Source organism: Alexandromys fortis, unplaced genomic scaffold (genome assembly GCF_014885135.2).
Source record: "Alexandromys fortis isolate MF-2015 unplaced genomic scaffold, M_Fortis_MF-2015_v1.1 scaffold_32, whole genome shotgun sequence".
Classification (NCBI taxonomy): domain Eukaryota; kingdom Metazoa; phylum Chordata; class Mammalia; order Rodentia; family Cricetidae; genus Alexandromys; species Alexandromys fortis.
This window is the reverse complement of record NW_026067938.1, coordinates 7,232,441-7,252,556: the sequence shown is the minus strand read 5'-3', so window position 1 is coordinate 7,252,556 and position 20,116 is coordinate 7,232,441. Positions and strand designations below refer to the sequence as shown.

Genomic DNA, 20,116 nt, shown 5'->3' with positions numbered 1-20,116 from the left:
ATCAATGAGTAGAAACCAACAAAGTCAATAAAGCTTATTTGGAAAAATCATTTGCAGAAGTATTTGCCTTAGCTCCTTGTTGACTGTGGAGCGGCTTTTGTTGTCGTCGTCTTGTTTTGTGTTAAGCTGCTGGCTTGTCTGGAACTCCTGGGCCAAGCTGTCCTCTTGCCTCAGATTATAGGTGTGTGCTGCAGTGCCCAACCCTAGCTGACTTCTAATTAGACATCATTGTTCTTGTTTTTAATCTTTGGTTGTGACGTGTGTAATTTCAATTGATGAGAAGTGTGCTAGGTGGAGCTCAGTGAGCCCTGAGCATGCCCGTCCAATTTCCATGTTGTGGTAGATGCCAGCGCACTCCATGTGCATTCTCAAGTTGCTTACTTTTCCTCGGAAAAGAATATAAGGGTTTTTTTTCTCAGTGACCGGATACAAAGGCTACTTTTAATGCAGTAAACGGAAGCACATACCCATTAGCAGAAGTCAGCGCTGGGAACAACTGTATCTAGGGACTAGGGACAGAGCTTAGATCCCCTTAATGCCCATGCCAGAAGTGGCCTCCCACCCTCCTTGCAGCCTGTTTCAGTGCAGAGTGCACAAATCCTCCTTCCCCTGTGTGTGGAGCATGGATACCTGAGCCTCCCTAACATGACTAGCATTTAAGTCCGGCAGAGTGTTTCCACCTGTGCAGAGGTTGTTGCGGTGGAGCCTCATAGTCAGGAGAGAGGGTGCTGAGGACCGGCCGGTCTTTGCTTAAGGCCAGGAGCAAAGCTTTGCTAAACGCAATCCTAGGAAAAGGAAGAGGGGGCTGAAATCCAGAGCAGAAGATGTAGTTTTATGACAGATAACTGGAAAGTGGCTTTCTAGAACAATAGCTGCTGTGGCTTTTGCTCGTTAACGTTGCTCTCATTCATTTGATTAGCTGGCTGAGAGTGACATCTACAGTAAAGGCAGTAACCTGTGGGACTTCGCTCTTTATTTTCTATGTGTATGGCATGTGTGTGCACCGAGTCCAGAAAAGGGCATCAGATCCCCTGGAACTGGAATTACAGATGTTTTTTTCCATGTGGGTGCTGGAAATCCAATCTAGGTCCTATGGAAGAACAGCCAGTGCTCCTAACCACTGGGCCATCTCCATAGCCCTGACTTTGCTCTGAATAGTTAGAAAATCTTAATACTGAGGTTTTCTCTTTCTCTCTCCCCTAATTAAGGACCTTGGAAGAGTGAACAGAAAGAAGCCCAAGGTAAGCCTCATGGGTTACTCTGGGTTACAGCCTTTTGCTCCTTGCAATGCCTATTCATATTATAGACCGTTGGAAATGTGGGCTGATACCTTATGGCTTGGTATATTCTGTTCTGATGTGTCTCGTCTCTCTTAAAATTTTCTTCAGCCTCCAGTACCAGAAGATCTTGCAGTAATTTGTTTCACAAGTGGAACTACAGGTATATTTTGAGATGTGCTTACTTCACAGCAGTATCTGGAAGTCTGTGCTCTCTGCCTCCCTTCCGGGTAATGTATTAATTAGTTGTTGATGGGTGCAAGAAAGCAACAGACAGACGCGGACCCATTGAGGTCATCTTGTTTCTCTGGGAGGCAGTCTCAGAATCTGAGCGTGCCGTGTGGTTAATTCAGCACTGACTGAACGTGAACTCAAATGCTCTCTACCTAGAATGCAATTCCTAGCTTCTCATGCCCTGTTGACTCACATAAAGACCTTAGTGAAGAATGTTTAAGGCAATTTCCTGATAGTAAATTTCCTTCAAGGGATCGTAGGTTGATCAGAAATTTACTATTACTCTGTGCTTGACTGCCCAGCGGGTATACAGCAGAGCTGTCCGAGCCCCTAATGGGAGAGGGTTTCTGCTGCTCTCGCTGGCGTATCTAACCTTCTTCTGCTCCCTGTGTACTCTGCAGGCAACCCCAAAGGAGCAATGATCACTCACCAAAACATCATTAGCGACTGTTCAGCTTTTGTGAAATCAACACAGGTAATTCTCTAGAGTGTCTTCATGGTTCTTCACATTGAGTGATTGCGTTTAGGCCCCAGGAGAGAAAGTACTGAAGCCTCCCCTCACCCCAATAGGTCCACACTGCACATAAGACCCCAAGTCCCCTCTTCTCAGATGGTTTGCTATGGAGCTAATCCTATAGGCCTTCCTGTGACATTAGAATGGATCACCATATGGAATTCACGGTGGCTTTCATGTGGGGACTGTTTGGATGTCACTCTGTTAAGTACTTTTAGGAAAAGACAAAGGAGAGAGACCTTTCAGCGTCCTTACTCCAGTGTAAGGAACCTAGTTTAAGTTACCAGTGAGTGTTAAAGGCAGCTGAAGGTTTTAAATCCTCCTTCTGTCCTGTGGTCAGTGTGACTCCCGCTGTATGCAAAAGATTAAAGTCTTAAACTCGAGTCAGTGCCCTGTCCTCTTCAGGTTTCTGCTCACAGGTTGTAGTCCTCTCGGGTTGCCATTAGCAAAGCACTGCAGCCCATGTGGCGTGAACAACAGACGTTTATTTCCCTCCGTTTAGGAGGCTGAAATCCAGGTCCAGCTGCCAGCAAGTTTGGTTCCTGATGAGGGCTTTTCTCCCTGGCTCGCAGATGGCTGCCTCTTTCTGGGTGCTCCAGTGTCTCTTCTGAGGAGACGCCAGGCTGTTGGGTCGGAGCCTATTCCCGATCTGGTCACATCAGGGCCCTGTTCCCAATGCCTGGGGCTTAGGGGAGCAGAGTTCAGTCCGTAACTCCAAAGATAGGATGCATGCTTATCTTTGCAAAGGCGTTCTCTTCCCATTTAACAGTGTGCTGCTGCAGGCTCCTGGGAGCATCCTGTACCCCTACTTCTTGTGGCAGAAGGCTGTCTGTACCTCATGGTTTAGGGGAGTTGATCTTTCTTTGGTGACGGTTGAGGGCTGATTTTTGAGAGTGCTTCCAGACTTAATTTTATTACCCCGTCACTTTTCTTATTCTCACCCTCCCACCTTTTTGTGGGGTACGCTGTATAAACAAAGCTCAGCACTTAATGCGCCACCAAGATGAAATGTGAGTTTCCCTGGAGGCCTACAGAGATCAGTGCAAGTGTGCTTGCAGCGCTGTCAGAGCTTCACTGAAAATAGTTACACCACGAAGAAGCTCAACTTCCAGAGCTTCTAACCGTGACACTGGTGTGATTTTTTTTTTTTTTGTGGTATACCAGAAAATTGAAAAGTATGAGTGCTGGAAATGTATCTCAGCAGTAGAAATCAAGCTTTCTATCCTCGAGGCCTTGGGTTCAATCCACATCTCTCTCTCTCTCTCTCTCTCTCTCTCTCTCTCTCTCTCACACACACACACACACACAGACACACACATTCATATAAACACACACATATATGGATACTACTGGGTCTGATCTCTCATGTAACAATTTCACAGTACAAAATACTAATTGAGATGCATTTCTAACTTTATTAGCTCAAACCTAAATTATAACCCACCCATCCCATAGGCAGTGACCCCACTTAGGGTTACATTGTTGCTAAGACGGATCCCTCTTTAGAGATAAGAGTATACGGCCTAGAAAGTAGTGCAGATTGCATACACATGCACACATGTATGCGTGCGTGTGTACACGTACATGCACACACTCATGCGCATGCACACACACACCTCGTTTCTGATTGACATGACTGCAGCTGTGTTGGCAAGCTTTCTTGGTGCTAATAACATGCCCTTATGTACAAACCCTCGCTGCACCCATCCCTCAGAAGGCCCACCCTGAGGAACACTAGGCATCCACACTTAATCTGCCTCTGGCTCATCTTGGTCAGGATTTTATAGGAGAACAAATCTCCTCAATCAGATTTGAGGTTGCATTAACCACTGTTGAGTATTCTCCTGAGCTGAAGGGAGGCTTTAAGGTAAAAATATTGACCCAACGCATCCAGTAGAACCATTTACTCTGGAAATAAGAGGACGTGGGAAACCTTTCCCTTTGCAGTATAACAGTACTGTCTTGTCAGACAGTGGATCCTAACGTTGCTCGAGGGGCAGTGGGAACTTCCTGGTAGAGGGGTGTTGTAACTGAAAGCTGAAAGGAGCAGAGCGCACAGTCTCTCAACACTCCGGTTTGGGCAAGGTTTTCTTCACGGAGGGGAAAACAGTGCTGAAGTCGATATGCTTAGTTTTGAGGGATGACATCCACTCTGCCTGTTGTTGCCTTGAGACGGGGATAGAGCCTTATGTTAGAGCATTGGCCTAGCTTGTGCAAGGCTCTAGCGCCATCCCCAATAATACTTTTTTTTAAAGTTACTTTTGATTCTTTGGTGAGAAAAAAATAAAGACATGAGTAGAAATCGGTCGTACTGAGTGTTGAGGGACCGTGTGCCCTGCTCTGGAGGAAAATGGGGATATCCTGGAAGTCTTAACGCGTCTCTTCTTGCTGGTGTCCTTGCTTTCAGAGTGCATTCACTGTTTCCCCGGATGATACTCTGATCTCTTTCTTGCCTCTCGCCCATATGTTTGAGAGCATTGTAGAGGTAGGCATCTGTTATGTCTCCCCATTTGTCTGTGTGTGCCCCGCTAAGTTGTTGTGTCTTGCAGAGCATACTGACCTTGAATGCCAGTGACACAATGATTTCGTTTTTACCACTGGCACACATATATGAGCAGCAGCTGCAGGTAAGTGTGGTGCGCCGCGCCGTCTGGACTCGCGGTTCTTCACTCCATCCCGTTCGCGATGGTGGTGGTTAGAAAGAATATGAATTTTTATTCTAGGTCCAACCTGGGTATTTGAACTTTAATCCTTCAGTTTAAAGTTGGAGAGTTTGAACATTTAAAGAATGTCCATAGGACACGGTTGCAGATGAACTATTATTAAAGGAAGGGTTTTTTCTTTTAATTGAAAATAACTTTTTCCATACACTATATTCTGACCTGTATGAACTATTTCCCCTTCCTCATCTCCTCCCAGATCCTCCCTACCTCCCCACCCATCCACTCTATGCCTTCTTTCTCTCTCTTTTTAGAAAACCAACAGGCCAGATTAAAAAAAAAAAAAAGGCAAGGGCTGGAGAGATGGCTCAGTGGTTAAGAGCATTGCCTGCTCTTCTAAAAGTCCTGAGTTCAATTCCCAGCAACCGCATGGTCTGGTACCCTCTTCTGGCGTGAAGGCATACACACAGACAGAATATTGTATACATAATAAACAAACAAACAAAAAATAAAGGCAAATAAACATAAAACAAACAAAGCAAACAGATACACACAGAGAAAAAAAAGTGCCAGAAACACATACACAGGCACACATACATAAGGCAGACAAAACCCATAAACACACACACATAATAGATAAGCAAAAGACAAAGTTAAAAGAAAAAAATCCCAAAGCATTCTGAGACAAAACATCTCTAAAAAATCCCTTTTGTTTTGTTGGTGGTGGTCATCTACTTCTTGGCGAGGGGCCTCCGTTTTGAGTGATTTGTATATCCAGTGAAGCTCCACGGGGAAACCTCAGTTTTCCTTTGGAGTGGGGTTCAACTGGAGATGGCCAATTGGGTTATAGATGGGAGCTTTTGCCCCATTCCCATCAGTGATGGAACCCCACCTGGCCTAGACTAGTGCAGGCCCTGGGCAGACTGCCAGTCTCTGTGAGTTCGTGTGTGCGTTAGTCACATGTGTCTAGAAGGCCTGGTTTCCTTGGCGTTTTCTGTCCCCATTGGCTCTTACATGGAGCTCCCAGAGCTGAGGGGAGGGCTTGATGGAGACACCCCTTTTAGGACTGAGTGTTCCAGGGTCCCCCATATTCTGCACATTGCCAGCTGTGGGTCTCCATATTATTTCCCTTCTCCAAAGGAAATGTTTTAATCCCTTGAATCTGGCGTCTCGGAGGCTCCTGTTGTGGAAGATGCCTCCCTTCTTGTTTGTGCTTCTCACTCATGCACAAACTGGCTGAGTTTTCACTGGCATCCGATATGCCCTGGGGGAAAGGATGGTGTCTAACTGACCTTTGCCTGGGTTCCCTGTGGGCACATAACTGTGCACTTCGTTTGAGAGCTGACCAAAGTAAAGTGGTTGTCCTGCAAGCATGAAGACGCGCCCGCGTGAAAAAGCTCTGGTGCTCTCTGGCCAGCTGGCCTAGCCTACTGAGTGAGTCCCAGGTCCCAGAGATCTCCGCCCTCCTTAGTGCTGGGCTCGCAGAATGCACAGACCGCCACAACAGGTGCTGCCAGCACTCAGCGAATCTGTTTTACTCTGAACCTAAGATAGACAGATAGACAACTTGTCTAGTCTGTCTGGGCGGCCAGTACAGTTTGCAGGAGATAAAGCATCGTGTGGGACAATCTTGTGGCCAGCCACTTGGAATCCTGACCCGAGCTAATTCAGTGTCTTTTCAGAAAATTTTACTTAGATTCAAAAAAAGGAAATGAGATTTTAATAAGTCTGGTCTGGAGGTTTTTATTTCGAGAATAAATAAGCTTTCAAGTTCCTGGAAGGTTAAAAATATCTGAGGAATATAAAATAACATAACTCATCCAACAGATGTAGCTTGTTAGCCCCAGATAACCCGTCTCATTACCAGTAAGAAGAGCCTCCCCCCAACCCAGTTTTATACTAACTCCTGTGTCACTGGGACGGTGAAAATACTCCATTTCCATGTTTGTATGATGGCAAGTAAATGCTGACACATTTTTAAAGAAACCATTGTAATTAGGGAGCTCTACGGTTTCAATGCTGTGGGCTCATTTGCCATGAGTCTGAGTGCAGGGGACCCCTCCTTGTCATGCTGACCCTTGTCTGTTTTCACTCGTAGTGTGTGATGCTGTGTCACGGAGCTAAGATAGGATTTTTCCAAGGAGATATCAGGCTTCTGATGGAGGACCTCCAGGTGCTTCAGCCCACTATCTTCCCTGTGGTCCCAAGGCTGCTGAACCGGATGTTTGACAGAGTGAGTCCCAGACAACAAAGCGTGGCGGACAGAAGGTGGGACTGTGAGGCCCGGCGCCAGTCTGACTAGGGTTCAACCGTGTACCCCTCTACAGCCATCAGCAGTCCCTTTCCTCTCACAGAGCTTCAGTCCACACCTCTGCAGAAGTGGAACTCTGTTCCCGCACAGATCTGTTAAGGGAACACACAGCTGAGCCCTAAGCTGCACCTTGGTTTGTTTCCACAAGCTCTTTGAGCTTCACTCCGCATCTGTGAAACAGACGATTGTACCTTCTCCCTGTTTCGTGAAGGTGCTGAGTGACTCACACACAAATAACTACAAGATGGTTTTATTAATTGTTCCACCAACCCTTGCATGCATGAAGCGTCCCTTCACCTCACCAAGAGAAGTGTCCAGGCCATGGTGCCGATTGAGAAGATGTGGCATCTCCTGTCTTAGCATAAACTGCTCAGCCGGGCAAGATCAGCACATGGCATGGCCAGTCTTAATCTGAGTTTCTAGTGGGTGCTATGAATACTTTTCCCTTTTCCTTTTCTCGCCCTCTCTAAAAAACCATGTTAGTTTTAAAATCCATTCTTTCCAAAAATCCTTTGAAACGGTGCATTGAGATATAATTCGCATAGTATACAATTTGTCCTCTTGAGTTGTGCAGTCTGGAGCCTGGGGGTAGAACTCCCAGTGAAGTGCATGTGTGAGGCCCCATTTCAATCCCAGCAGTGAAGGTGGGACGTTCAGCGGTCTTTGAGGATGTCCCTGTGGGCGCTACAGTGGGGAACATCGACGCCTTCCAAACCTTTGAGTGCTTCCAGAGTTTCCTAACCACACCAGAGTCAGTTTCAACACCCGGAAAAGAACCCTTCATTACCACCCACCCTCTACCTGCTAGATTCCTGAGCAACCAATACCACACCTTCAAAGTGTACATTTTAGTGTTTTATAGTGTTTTATAGCCAGATACTATCCCACTGTATGGTCAGACACAGTTTATTTAGCCATTCCTTAATGACAGGTGTTTGGGTGGTTTCAGGTTTTGACTACTACAAGTAACCCTGCTGTAAACATAACACTGTGTGTAGCTGTCTGTGGACATGTATTCATTTCTTGTAGAGTTGGACAATGGGACAGATTTGTACTTCACAGCCAGAGGGGCTGATCAGTAGTTTTCCGAAGCCATGTCTGCCCTCCAGCGGCTCCACGGCTCCTGCGTGCGGTCTCCAGCACACTGCTATCTGCCCTTTTTGTTGTGGCAATCTTGGAAGCTGTGCAAACCTTCCCTCTTGCCTCACTAGATCTTTGGACAAGCAAACACCACAGTGAAGCGATGGCTCTTGGACTTTGCCTCCAAAAGGAAAGAAGCCGAGCTTCGCAGCGGCATCATCAGAAACAACAGCCTGTGGGATAAACTCATCTTTCGCAAGATACAGGTAGCAGATAGGCTCTCACCTCATGGATGTCTCACATAAAGTGAGCATGTGGTGGTGGGGGGGGAGCAGTGAATGGGGCAGGTCTGTAACTTTAGCTACTCAGGAGGCTTAGGTGGGAAGATAGCAAATTCAGGGCTAGCCCGGGCAACTTAGTGAAACCTTCTTGCAAAGTTCAAGGTAAAAAGAGGGGTAGAGACACAGCTCAGTGGTGGAAGGCTTGCTAGCATGCTCATCTCAGCCTTGAGAGATCAATCACACACACACACACACACACACACACACACACACACGAGTGTGTTTGGATTGGGCTAGATAGGAAGCCAAGAAAGAACACATGTCCACTCTTTCTGGCATCTGTCTGAAAGTTAGAGACAGGACTATTAGGTGGAACCTGTTCTCTGTCTATATCTGAACAGTGCTACAGCTGTTCTAGATGGAAGGATTCTGGGTGTTTTAGTCTTCCTTTAGCTTCTCTGGAACAAATATCCCACTCCTGAGGTGAAGATTTAAGCCTGAGAATAAGAATGTAATCTCAGGAGCTGTCTCAAATGCCAGAAATATGGTAGTTGTCATCATCTGATCCCTGAGACGTCTAGCAGCAGAGCGCTGGCTTAGTGCCAAGTCTGCCAGGGGATGCGGGCAGCTTTGGGAGGAGTGGGTTGAGCCCTGGGTCCTGCTGTGGACACCTAGAGCTCTGTCTCAAGCTAGAGTCCTATCCATGCAGCTGCAGGACAGCTGGTCGGCTGGGACAGGGGGTCCCAAGCAGGAGTCTGGCAGAGGAGCTCCGACTTCTGCATAGGTAACCCTGGCTTCTCTCTGTCTCGCAAGTCAAGCCTGGGTGGAAAAGTCCGGCTGATGGTCACAGGAGCGGCTCCGGTGTCCGCCACAGTGCTGACGTTTCTGAGGGCAGCTCTCGGCTGTCAGGTGAGGTTCATCACACCACCCGCGCATCCCAGGCGGTGTCGTGCTGTGGGCCCGTGTTTGGATTGACGAGAATTTGTGTCTGCTGTCACTGTGCGGCATGATGCGCGAGTGCATTGAGCAGAGGCACAGTTACCGTGTCACTTCACAGACGTTGTGCCCTGAGACAGACACAGCTCAGATGTCCAGTAGGCAGCCATTGTCTTACTCCGTTTTCCGTGCAGTGGCCCCTGAGCTCCCTCACCATGCGGTATATTCCATCACTTGAGCTCACTCCTCCTTGTCCTCATGTGTTCAGTCTTCCAGGCCTCCCAGCTCCTCATTTGTAGGCCTTGGTTTTGTTCGGAATTCGGTTAATGCCAGATTTCCTAGGGGAATAATAGCCCTAGCCAAGACGCACGTGTAATTTTATCTAGGGTAAGGTGTGAACCACGCCTCTAGAGTATGGCTCCAGGGATGGGATGGGTCATCAGTGATAAGCCTACCCACACACCACGCTGAGAAGCTATTATAAAAGAGTCCAGGGCTGGTGCTGACAATCAGGACGTGTGTAATATCCTGACTTAGCAGAGCAGGAGTACAACAGGGTACTGACCTGTCCTGTCTGCCGGAGGTTGAGTAGGAAGGCCGCATGGACTGCAGCCAGTGTTTGACATGGGGGTAAAGATGTTTGGGTACATTTTATGCTCCTGAGTGAACTTACGAAACTGAAAGTTAGGAGGTTTCAGAGGCTGGGATTCCGCGGAAGTTAGTTACAAAGACACAGCTGTCTCTTACTAATAATGTCTTTCTTCTCGCTGACCAAGTTCTATGAGGGCTACGGACAGACCGAGTGCACCGCTGGTTGCTCCCTGAGCATGCCTGGGGACTGGACGGCAGGTACGGTTGGCAGGAGAGCCATCTTCAGAGTTTCCTCATTGGAGGTTGGGATGTTTGGAGATGAGGTCATCGTTGATTGGGTCATCGGCCTCCTTGCTCAGCAATGCATAGTATGTCTCAAGGAATTAGGTCTCAGGAGAGAGCCCTGAGGTTCTGTGAGCTGGAAAGAAAATGTGTGACTAGGCTGTGGTGCATCCTAGCAGGGGCATCTGAGAGGAAATGCCTCCTCCACAGACTTGCCAGTGATCGAACAGGGTCTCCTCATTTGCTGGTAGTTTCAACCCTTAAGTAGGTATTACAGTTACACTGTGTGCTGGGCCGGTCGTTGGAACTGCTGGTAGAAATGCATCCAGACTCTTTGTCTCAAAGCAAACAGGGAGGAGAATACCCAAAGAGCCTCTGCAATGGATATGGCCCTGTAGGGAGTATGCATGGTGGACACTGTGTAAATGTTATCCCAGGGATACCATGGGGAGCTAAGTTATAGATGCTGTTTAAATAGCATGTACACAGAGAGAATATTATGTAGAGAATGTAGGGTCTTCTGTACAGCAATGAATGAGTTCCCCTGGCTTCTTAGACCCCAGCGACTGTCACTGTCTCATAATGTAATTCTACAGGCATCAATGCTGACACTCTGGAAGTGTCTTTATACTTTTAGTTTTTAACCCCATATTCCTTAACAGTAAGAGAATTTAGAACAACAATTTCTATGTTAGATTGTTAAACCTTAGGCATTATTAGCTGTGAGACTCTTAAAATGTATCTGTAATATCTTATTTTTGTTTTGGGAAAAGATGCCTTTCCTAGTTTTCTTTCTGTTGCCATGACAAATCTTTAGGATCAAAAGCAGCTTGAGAAGGAAAGGGTTCATTTCATCTTACTACTCCATGCAGGGCAGGAGACAAGGCAGGAACCAAAGCAGAGGCCATAGAGGAATACTGCTGGCTTGCTGTCTGTGACTTGTTCCTCGTGCTTTCTAACATGATCCAGGACCACCTGCCCCAGGAGTGGCACTGCCCACAGCGGGCTGGGCCCTCCCCACATCAATCATTAATCAAGACAATGCCCCCACAGAGTAGCCTACAGGCCCGTGTTATGAATGTGTCTTCTCTATTGAGGTCCCTCTTTCCGGGTGACCTAGTTTGTGTCAAGTTGTCAAAAATCTAAGCATCATACAGCCTATCCGTGGAAATGTCTTAATAGACATAAATGTAAAAACATGCTCATCTAAGAACAATGACTGCCAGTCAGAACCAAGGGATGTGTCAGAGAATCACCAGGGTGTACAGAGCTGCCTGTGTTCTCTGAGAGAGACGTCTGAAATCGGGTGTGGCATGCCTGTACCAGTGCTGGTAAGGTAGAGGCGAGAGGATCAGAAAACCAAGGCCATCTTGAGCTATATAAAGTATTAGGGACCAAAAAATAATTGTATGTGGGGTGGGTGGAGTCAATGCAATCAGATCATGGAATTGAAGTAACAGTTTTATTTAGAAAGCATGCCTCCAAGTGTCTGAACCCACCTTCAAGTCAGTGGCTGGAGTTTCAGTGTTGGAGATATATTCAGAACCTCAGAAAAATGGAAAAGGTCCTGATTAGACCTCTGGGTATTCTCACCCCTCTCCGAGAAAGAAGCCCTCTTAAATTATTTTACCAGGCTGCAATTGCAAAAGCCAGGCATGATTAGGAGCCGTCACCATGAGGAGGTATATTGTGGTTGTAAAAATGCTTTGGCCTGGGGCCATTCTAGTACACTTTGAAATGATTCTTCCGTTTTATATGCAGGCCATGTCGGTGCCCCCATGCCTTGCAATTATATAAAGCTTGTCGATGTGGAAGAAATGAATTACATGGCTGCCAAGGGCGAGGGTGAGGTGAGTGGAGACCTGCCTGTCAGTGAGGAGCAGCATCCTGTGACAGCTGCTGTTAGGAGCCCCGTTCTGAAAAGTGCTCAGGACAGCTGTTAGGCTGGAGTCTGTTGGGATCTTGGAGTCAAGCAGGTCAATACAAAGGGCATTTCTGTTAGACCCCCTCGGGGTCCTTCCTTCTGCAGCAGAATTGGGGATTTGGGCCCCAGAGCATGACAGAAAGCTCCAGAGAGGCTTGTCCCCAGTCTGCTAATGGCCCTGCCTAGGCTGCTGGGAAAGCCTAATTACCCAAGTGATGTCATTCTGTCTGAGACTTACGTTCCCCTGTGGCTTGACTATCCTGAGGCCTGTAGTAAAGGAAGTGAGGACACTGGAAATGGCCCCAAAGTCCTGATGGGACTTTGGTAATTCCCTCTAGAGAGTAGAAGGGAAGGCTTCCAGGTAAAGGGTGGAATACACACATGCGTGAATTCTTGGGAGAATCCCTAGTAGATGTTAATAGACTCTCTTTTCTTAGGTGTGTGTGAAAGGGGCAAATGTGTTCAAAGGCTACTTGAAGGACCCAGCAAAAACAGCAGAAGCCCTGGATAAAGATGGCTGGTTACACACGGGAGACATTGGGAAGTGGCTACCAGTAAGTTGATGTCACTTCTTTTTGCAGACAGTTTTGTCTCGCTGCAGGGAGGAATGTATCCATCCCTCTCCCCCCTCCCATTCCCCATTGGTGTGCCCCGCACCTGCTGCACAGCCTGTGGCTTTTGCATCCCACCCCTCTACTTGCTGAATGATCCTTTGTATCCTGCAGGAAACAGACTTATTAATTTTTTATCGACTTTATTGAGCTCTACATTTTTCTCTGCTCCCCTCTCTTCCTCTCCCTTCAACTCTCTCCCTTGGTTCCCATGCTCCCAATTTACTCAGATCTTGTCTTTTTCTACTTCCATGTAAATTAGATCCATGATGGCTCTCTTAGGGTCCTCATTGTTATCTGGGTTCTCTGGGATTGTGAATTATACGCTGGTTTTCTTTGCTTTATGTTTAAAACCCACTTATGAGTGAGTATATATGATAATTGTCTCTCTGGGTCTGGGTTACCTCACTCAATATGATGTTTTCTAGCTCCATCCATTTGCCTGCAAATTTCAAGATGTCATTTTTTTTCTGCTGTGTAGTACTCCATTGTAAAAATGTGCCACATTTTCCTTATCCATTCTTCAGTCGAGGGACATTTAGGTTGTTTCCAGTTCTGGCTATGACAAACAAAGTTGCTATGAACATAGTTGAGTACATGTCCTTGTGGTACGATTGAGCATCCTTTGGATATATACTCAAAAGTGGTATTGCTGGGTCTTGAGAAAGGTTGTTTCCTAATTTTCTGAGAAATCGCCATACTAATATCCAAAGGGGCTGTACCAGTTTGCATTCCTACCAGCAATGCAGGAGTGTTCCCTTTACCCTACAACCTCTCCAGCATAAGTTGTCGTCAGTGTTTTTGATCTTGACCATTCTTACAGGTATAAGATGGAATCAGTTGTTTTGATTTGCATTTCTCTGATGACTAAGGATGTTAAGCATTTTTATTGGATTATTTGTTCTTTTGATGACCAATTTCTTGAATTCTTTGTATATTTTGGAGATCAGACCTCTGTCTGATGTGGAGTTGGTGAAGATCTTTTCCCATTCTGTAGGCTGTTGTTTTATCTTGTTGACTGTGTCCTTTGCTGAGAAGCTTCTCAGTTACAGGGGGTCCCATTTATTAATTGTTTCTCTCAGTGTCTGTGCTACTGGGATATAATTTAGAATATTTGATTAAAATCTTGATTTTTACTGCAGCACAATGCTTTTTTGATACTTAAAATCAGTTGATCACCGCCTTCCATTTTGACATCAAAAAAAAAAAAAATCTGTCCTTGAATTTGGGTGCTGGCTAGCATTCCCACAGGTTTGTATGTGTTGGGACCGACCTGTCAAAAAATACTGGAGCATCTGCCTTCCTCTAAAGCATGGTAATGGCCGTGGAAATTTGGCCTTTGTCTGCAGAGTGCTGTGGGAGGGTAAGGCTATGTCCTGGCTGACAGGGAACACACCCCATTTGGTGAGCAGGATACATGTGTCCCCACTTGTGACAGGAGGCCAAATGAAGCAGTGTGGTAAGTCTGTGCGAAGTGGAGAAGCTGAGGTCACATGGGCTCTCGGATTTCTCTCCACATGGCAATCTCAAGTAGCCTGATGGTGGAGAGCCAGCCTTAACTCACCCACCATCCCCTTCCTCTCTGATACACAGAATGGCACCTTGAAGATTATCGACAGGAAGAAGCACATATTTAAACTAGCCCAGGGAGAGTACATAGCACCAGAAAAGATTGAGAACATCTACCTGCGAAGCGAAGCCGTGGCCCAGGTGTTTGTGCATGGAGAAAGCCTGCAGGTATGTTCTGAGTTAGAGCCGCTCCTACGCACCCAAGTGCCATGCACGGTGGGACACAGCTACAGTACCAGTATTTGGCAGTGTGAGGGGTCATGGCCTGGGAGCCAACCTGGGCTACTATTTATAGGCACCTGTTTCAAAAAATCAAAACAAACAGGTGAATGACAGTTTGAGTCAGTATCCATTGACCTTGCTCTAGTTCTTCCCTATCACCAACTCGGTGTTGGGTTTTACTCCATTGGCCTTTCCTATCCCCCAAAGTTTTTTTTTCTCTTCAGTTTCTGGATTTTAACACTAGTTAATTGCTCTGGTGTATCAATAGTAGTTGGATAAAGATACTAGGGGCTTGATAGTATGTTTCTAATTTAATTATGAATGGAAATATTAATGCTTATAGAATATAACAGTTTTACATTTTTAAAGGTTTATTTTATCTTGTTTGTATGAGTGTGTGTGTGTATGTGTATCTGCACCACCTAGTGCCTGTGGAGGTCAGAAGGCATTGGATTCCCTGGCACTGGAGTTATGGATTGTTGTGAGTCTATCTTGGGTCCTCTGCAGGAGCAACAAGTGCTCTTAACTGCTAAGTCATTTCTCTGGCCCCAAATTGTACATTTTTGTTTTGAGACAGGGTTTCTCTTTGTCATCCTGGCTGTCCTGGAACTCACTCTGTAGACAGACTCAAACTCCCAGCGACCTTCCTGCCTCGGCTTCCTGGGTGCTGGGATTAAAGGTGTACACAACCACGCCTGGCACATTCTACTTTTATTTTTTCCTGTTTGTCTTTTACTGAAAATAGGTTTTTTTTTTAGTGAAGAAAAACAAGTAAAAACAAGCCAAACACTGGGCATGGTGATGGTGGTGCACGCCTTTAATCCTGCACTTGGGAGGTAGAGGCAGGCAGATCTTTGAGGCTAACCTGGTCTAGAGAGTGAGTTCCAGGACAGCCAGAGCCACACAGAGAAACCCTGTTTCAATCAAACAACAACAGAAACACAAAAAAAGAGATTTTTTTTTCATGTAATAGATCTGATTACTGTACGCCCCCAACTCTCTCTAGAGTCTCCCATCTAAATCCATCCTTCCTCTCCTTAGTTAGAAAACACGTAGCCATCTAAAAACCAGTAATAAAATAAGACAAACTGGAATAGGATAAAACAAGCAAGAAAAAAAAATAAAAAAGACACAGAAAAGGTTTTTTAAAAGTTCCGACAAACATTATTATTAAGCAGAGACCCTCTAAAGATGTCACTGAGTTTGTATGTTGACCATCGACTGCTGCACATGGGGCCTACTAGGTTACTAAACGCAGTGAGACTCCCTTGGAAAAAAAAACTAATTTTTCCTTTGTGAGTTTTTATCAGTTGGAGATAGCTTCTGGGTTAGGGATGATAGAGGCAAGTGTCCACTTTCTCTCTCAGTGCTGGGACCCTGTCTGGTTTGGACCCGTGCAGGCCCTGTGCAGGCCCTATGGGTGTCGCCACGGTCTCTAAGTTCATATGTGTGACAGTCTGATGTGTCTAGAAGGCCTTGTTTCCTGGGTGCCTCCATCCTGTCCGACTCTTAGTCTTTCTGCCTTCTCTTCTGAAGGATTCCCTGGACCCCAAGGGAGGGGATGTGATGGAGACCTCCCATTTAGGGCTGAGAATTCCAGTCTCTCGTTCTTCGAACGTTGTGCAGCTGTGGGTCTCTGTTTGTTCTTCTCCGATGATGGCTAAGCAGGGCACTGATCTCTGAGTGTAGCAGAATGTCTCCAGAGGCATTTTATTGCTACCTTCTTTAATAGACTGGTGATATTCGAACCTAAGACCACATCGGCCAGGGACCCAAGGGAAAGTTTTACATTTTTAAACTTACTGCTATGCTTAGCTTATTTATGACATTGTAAATATTTTTGAGAAAATTATGTTTTAAGTCAAGAATATTCACTGTTGAAAATCAAAATTAATATTCTAATTGCATGTAACATTTCCAGAAGTATACACAGCCATGCATGGAGATACACACTTGTAGTCCTAGCATTTGGGAGGCAGAGATGAGTGAATCAGTAGTGTAAGGCCAGTCTCAACCATGTAGCCAATTCAAGGCTAGCCTGGGCTACATGAGATCCTGCTCTCAAAATTTAAAAAAAAAGCAAGTTAAAAAAGTTTGTATCAAAGTAAATAAAAATTGCCTTGTTAGATTTTGATCACCAGTGACTGGTGGTGTCTGTAATTATCTACTTGAGGGCTGGTAGTATTCCTCCTCACCTGGGAGGAATACATTCTGAGCAACAACCCATAATATTACCGGATATTCCCATGGGCCTGCAAGATAGACAAATCAACCGGTAATGATTTGCTTGTGTGTGTCATAGGCATTTCTCATAGCTGTTGTGGTACCAGATGCTGAGAACCTGGGTTCCTGGGCCTCCAAGAGGGGATTTCAAGGCTCATTTGAGGAGCTGTGCAGAAATAAGGTGAGACTTGGCACTCTTCCGACCGTCTTCTGCCTCTCCACTCTGTTCTCAGCACCTCTAAGGATGAGAGAAAATAATCTGTTTTTCCTTACATTGTTAGGATGTCCAGAAGGCTATCCTGGAAGACATGGTGAAACTCGGGAAGGAAGCTGGTCTGAAGCCGTTTGAGCAGGTGTGACGCTGATCCAAGGGCAGATGCGGTGTAGAACAGAACCTGACTTGAAGATTTTCAATGTGCAGATTTTAGAGGCTGAAGAGCAGACCTAAGGAAATACTAGGAGTAGTTTGATTCAGAAGGGTTTTCTTCTTAAACATTTGTGTGTGCGCACGTGCTCGTTCACACATGTATAGCCATGTGCACACGGGTACAGGTGCTGAAGAGGTCAGAGGTGTCAGATTCTGAAGCTGACATTATAGGCAGTCATGAGCTGCCCAACTTGGGTTCTGAGAATTGAACCTGGGTCCTCTGGAAGAGTAGGAAGTGCTCATAAGTGATGAGCAGTCTCTGTAGCACCAGTACTCAGTCTATGACTGGGTACTTCCCTGAACTTAACCCACGCTTTGGAATTCTGTCCTGTGGGACCCCTATCCGCCCTTGAGAATGCACAGTGAAATGAGAGGCTAGATTGGGTGCCTTGCAGGCCTCCATCTCCTCTGAGAGCTTCATTTCTGTTGAGACTTTTTGTGTCTGTCTGCTCCCCTCATAACAACAGCCTTGTTTATTTGCAGGTCAAAGGCATTGCTATACACACGGAATTATTTTCTACTAGCAATGGCCTTCTGACTCCAACATTGAAGGCAAAAAGGCCAGAGCTACGGAACTATTTCAGGTCACAGATAGATGAAATGTATTCCACCATCAAGATTTAATGTGAAGACGACAACTTGGAAGAAACGGCACACCTCCACAATCCTCCTTGTACCAATGGCCTTCGCGTTGGTGACAAACTTCGCCTGCAGCAAGTGTAGGAAAGGAAATGGCCATGAGGGACTTGTCCGCAGGGTCTTACCGTAGGGATTTTAGAGGGCACGGAACACTGCCTTACAGTCACGTGTGTTGCAGCCCACGACCCTGGTGATACACGATTTCCAAAACGAGCCTTAAATATTGTAAAGGGGAACCCATAAAAGTGCTAAGTTATTTAAGATTTCCTCAGCCACTAAGGTGGGGTGTTAAAACTTCTTGTCTCCTGTCTTTCTCACCGAGGGGTTAGGACTTTGCTCTCTCTGATGTGTCTGCCCCTTGCTGCTGCTCTCGAGAATACAGTGCACTGGAGGAAAGCTGTCCCTTCATGAGTACGAACAAGTGTCCAGGCGGAAGCAAGTCGCCGCGGACCACAGATTTCTCTTTTTAAATCCCTTCCCCCTCCACTCCTCCACCTCCTACACAATACACTCACACAACCCTTCCTATTTGTAAGGGTTCCAAACGGTCCCTGCTGTGCCTGCTGGGACACAGGTTCCCAGCAAACTAAAAGACCAGTCCTCCTCAGAACAATGCTGGCGCCCAGTCTCAGAAAAAAAGAAAAAAGAAAAGAAAACATGGTGGCTCCTGCGAGCCAGCAGCTTCCCATACACGCAGCAGGATGCCCTTGGACTCTTCTCCAGATCTGACCCCCTGTGCCCTTCCCAGGCCTTGTGAGAACTCCTGCCTTAGACTCTGCAATGAAGATGGTCTGTCGGAGAACGACCTGGATTGGCCACGTTCAGCTGCGATTCCTCCGCTGCTGTCCACCGGCTCCTCGTGGAACCGCCTCACACCTGTGATGGCCACTGGGCTCCAACCCTGGTTTTCCTAGCCAATGATGATGTGGGGATCAACTTGCTGTTTTTCCTCCCAGTTAAACTCAGGCAAAGCGTGTCTTCAAAACTGTTAAGGGAGTTGGTAAATATGGGTACTTATTAGAACGGACAGTAGTGAGTAAATGTAAAACTACCTGATTTCTGTGAGATGCATTTGACAAGCCAACATTCTGGTATGTAGAAATCTGGGAGAAATCCTGGGATTAACTCCTCAAGGAATTTTTGTTTTGCAAAGTTAATTTGGGAAATTAGCAGCATTTCACTTTACTGCGAGTCTTTGCCACCTGTGACCTGGTCATGCTGTCGTTTATACCTTTGAGGCCACCCTTGTTGGCCGTGTGACAGTGCGTGTGTTACTGAACCACAACTGGGTTTGCACTAAGGAATCGTCATTGTAATAACACTATTTGGTAGCCTAACTTCATACTTGTATTCTTAACTGCACAAGAAGTCAATAATTTTCACAACGGGGGTTTTGAATGTTTGCTTTCAGTGTTGGCTATTTCTATGTTTTATAAACCAAAACAGAATTTCCAAAAACAATGAAGGAAACCAAAATAAATATTTCTGCATTTCGAGTGAGTGGAGAATGTCTTACCAGTGCAGTGTAACGCTGGGGACAGCCCGCCCGTGCTGTGCATCTTGAGTAAGGGTGGCCCTCCTGGGACCCCTCCCATCGCTTCCTTCCCGTCCCTGGTCTCCTTCTCCGGCCCAGTCATTCTTGACACTTAAACTGCCCCCTGCCCCTCTACCAGTGTGGCCACTGTCCTCACATGCTGTGGGAGGAACACCAAGGTATGGCATCTGGACTATAAATGATAAGGGCCCCCCCCATCTTAGGAGCGGCTTTGCTCCAAAGCCACAGTGCCAAGAGACATTAGCAGCTGTTGGTCTGCGGTGATGGGTTTAATTCCACTGTATCGGAGTAATTCTCTTTCTGTACGACTGGTGTAGAGGTGTCCTGTTTACAGCTACCTTTTGCTCTCCCTTTCCTGGCCTGCCCTGTGTTAACAGGTGTTAGCTAACTCCCAATTTCTTTCGAGTCGGTTGTGTTTAATTTCACTGTCAGCATTGTTATCACACCACTTCTTCAAGTTTGTGTTTGTCTTTATGTATGTGTGTGTGTGTTGGGGGGGGTGTTGCTTTTAGGATGGGAGGAAGGAAAGAGAGAGTCAGAGTGAAGGAATGCATGTCTTATGAGGGTTTGAACCCAGGGCCTGATACATGCTAGGAAAGTTCTTTGTCATTGAGCTATCTCCCGAGTCTTCTCTTCTTTTTGAGTTCTCTTTAAATCACCTTTGAACTCACTCTGCAGCCAACGACTAACTTGAACTGCTTCAGCCTCCTGAGTAGGTGGGATTACAGGCCTAGTCTGCTCTTTCCGTTGTGGTTAGTGTTTTATGTTGATGAATATCTG

General features: G+C 46.2%; 1 protein-coding gene across 3 annotated transcripts in view; it reads left to right on the top strand.

Moving 5' to 3' along the window:
- Acsl1 (acyl-CoA synthetase long chain family member 1) overlaps window positions 1–19,277 on the top strand; it is a 69,242-nt gene extending 49,965 nt beyond the window's left edge. For all 3 annotated transcript variants that reach the window (XM_050147199.1, XM_050147201.1, XM_050147200.1), the window contains exons 8-21: window positions 1,209–1,241; window positions 1,389–1,440; window positions 1,913–1,986; window positions 4,433–4,510; window positions 6,784–6,918; window positions 8,208–8,342; window positions 9,171–9,266; window positions 10,070–10,142; window positions 11,928–12,016; window positions 12,528–12,644; window positions 14,295–14,438; window positions 16,795–16,896; window positions 16,997–17,068; window positions 17,626–19,277. In XM_050147199.1, coding sequence (XP_050003156.1) covers window positions 1,209–1,241; window positions 1,389–1,440; window positions 1,913–1,986; window positions 4,433–4,510; window positions 6,784–6,918; window positions 8,208–8,342; window positions 9,171–9,266; window positions 10,070–10,142; window positions 11,928–12,016; window positions 12,528–12,644; window positions 14,295–14,438; window positions 16,795–16,896; window positions 16,997–17,068; window positions 17,626–17,766 — 1,341 coding nt within the window. In that variant the 3' untranslated portion in view covers window positions 17,767–19,277. The remainder of the gene's footprint in view (window positions 1–1,208; window positions 1,242–1,388; window positions 1,441–1,912; window positions 1,987–4,432; window positions 4,511–6,783; window positions 6,919–8,207; window positions 8,343–9,170; window positions 9,267–10,069; window positions 10,143–11,927; window positions 12,017–12,527; window positions 12,645–14,294; window positions 14,439–16,794; window positions 16,897–16,996; window positions 17,069–17,625) is intronic.
- The last annotated feature ends 839 nt before the right edge of the window (window positions 19,278–20,116 follow it).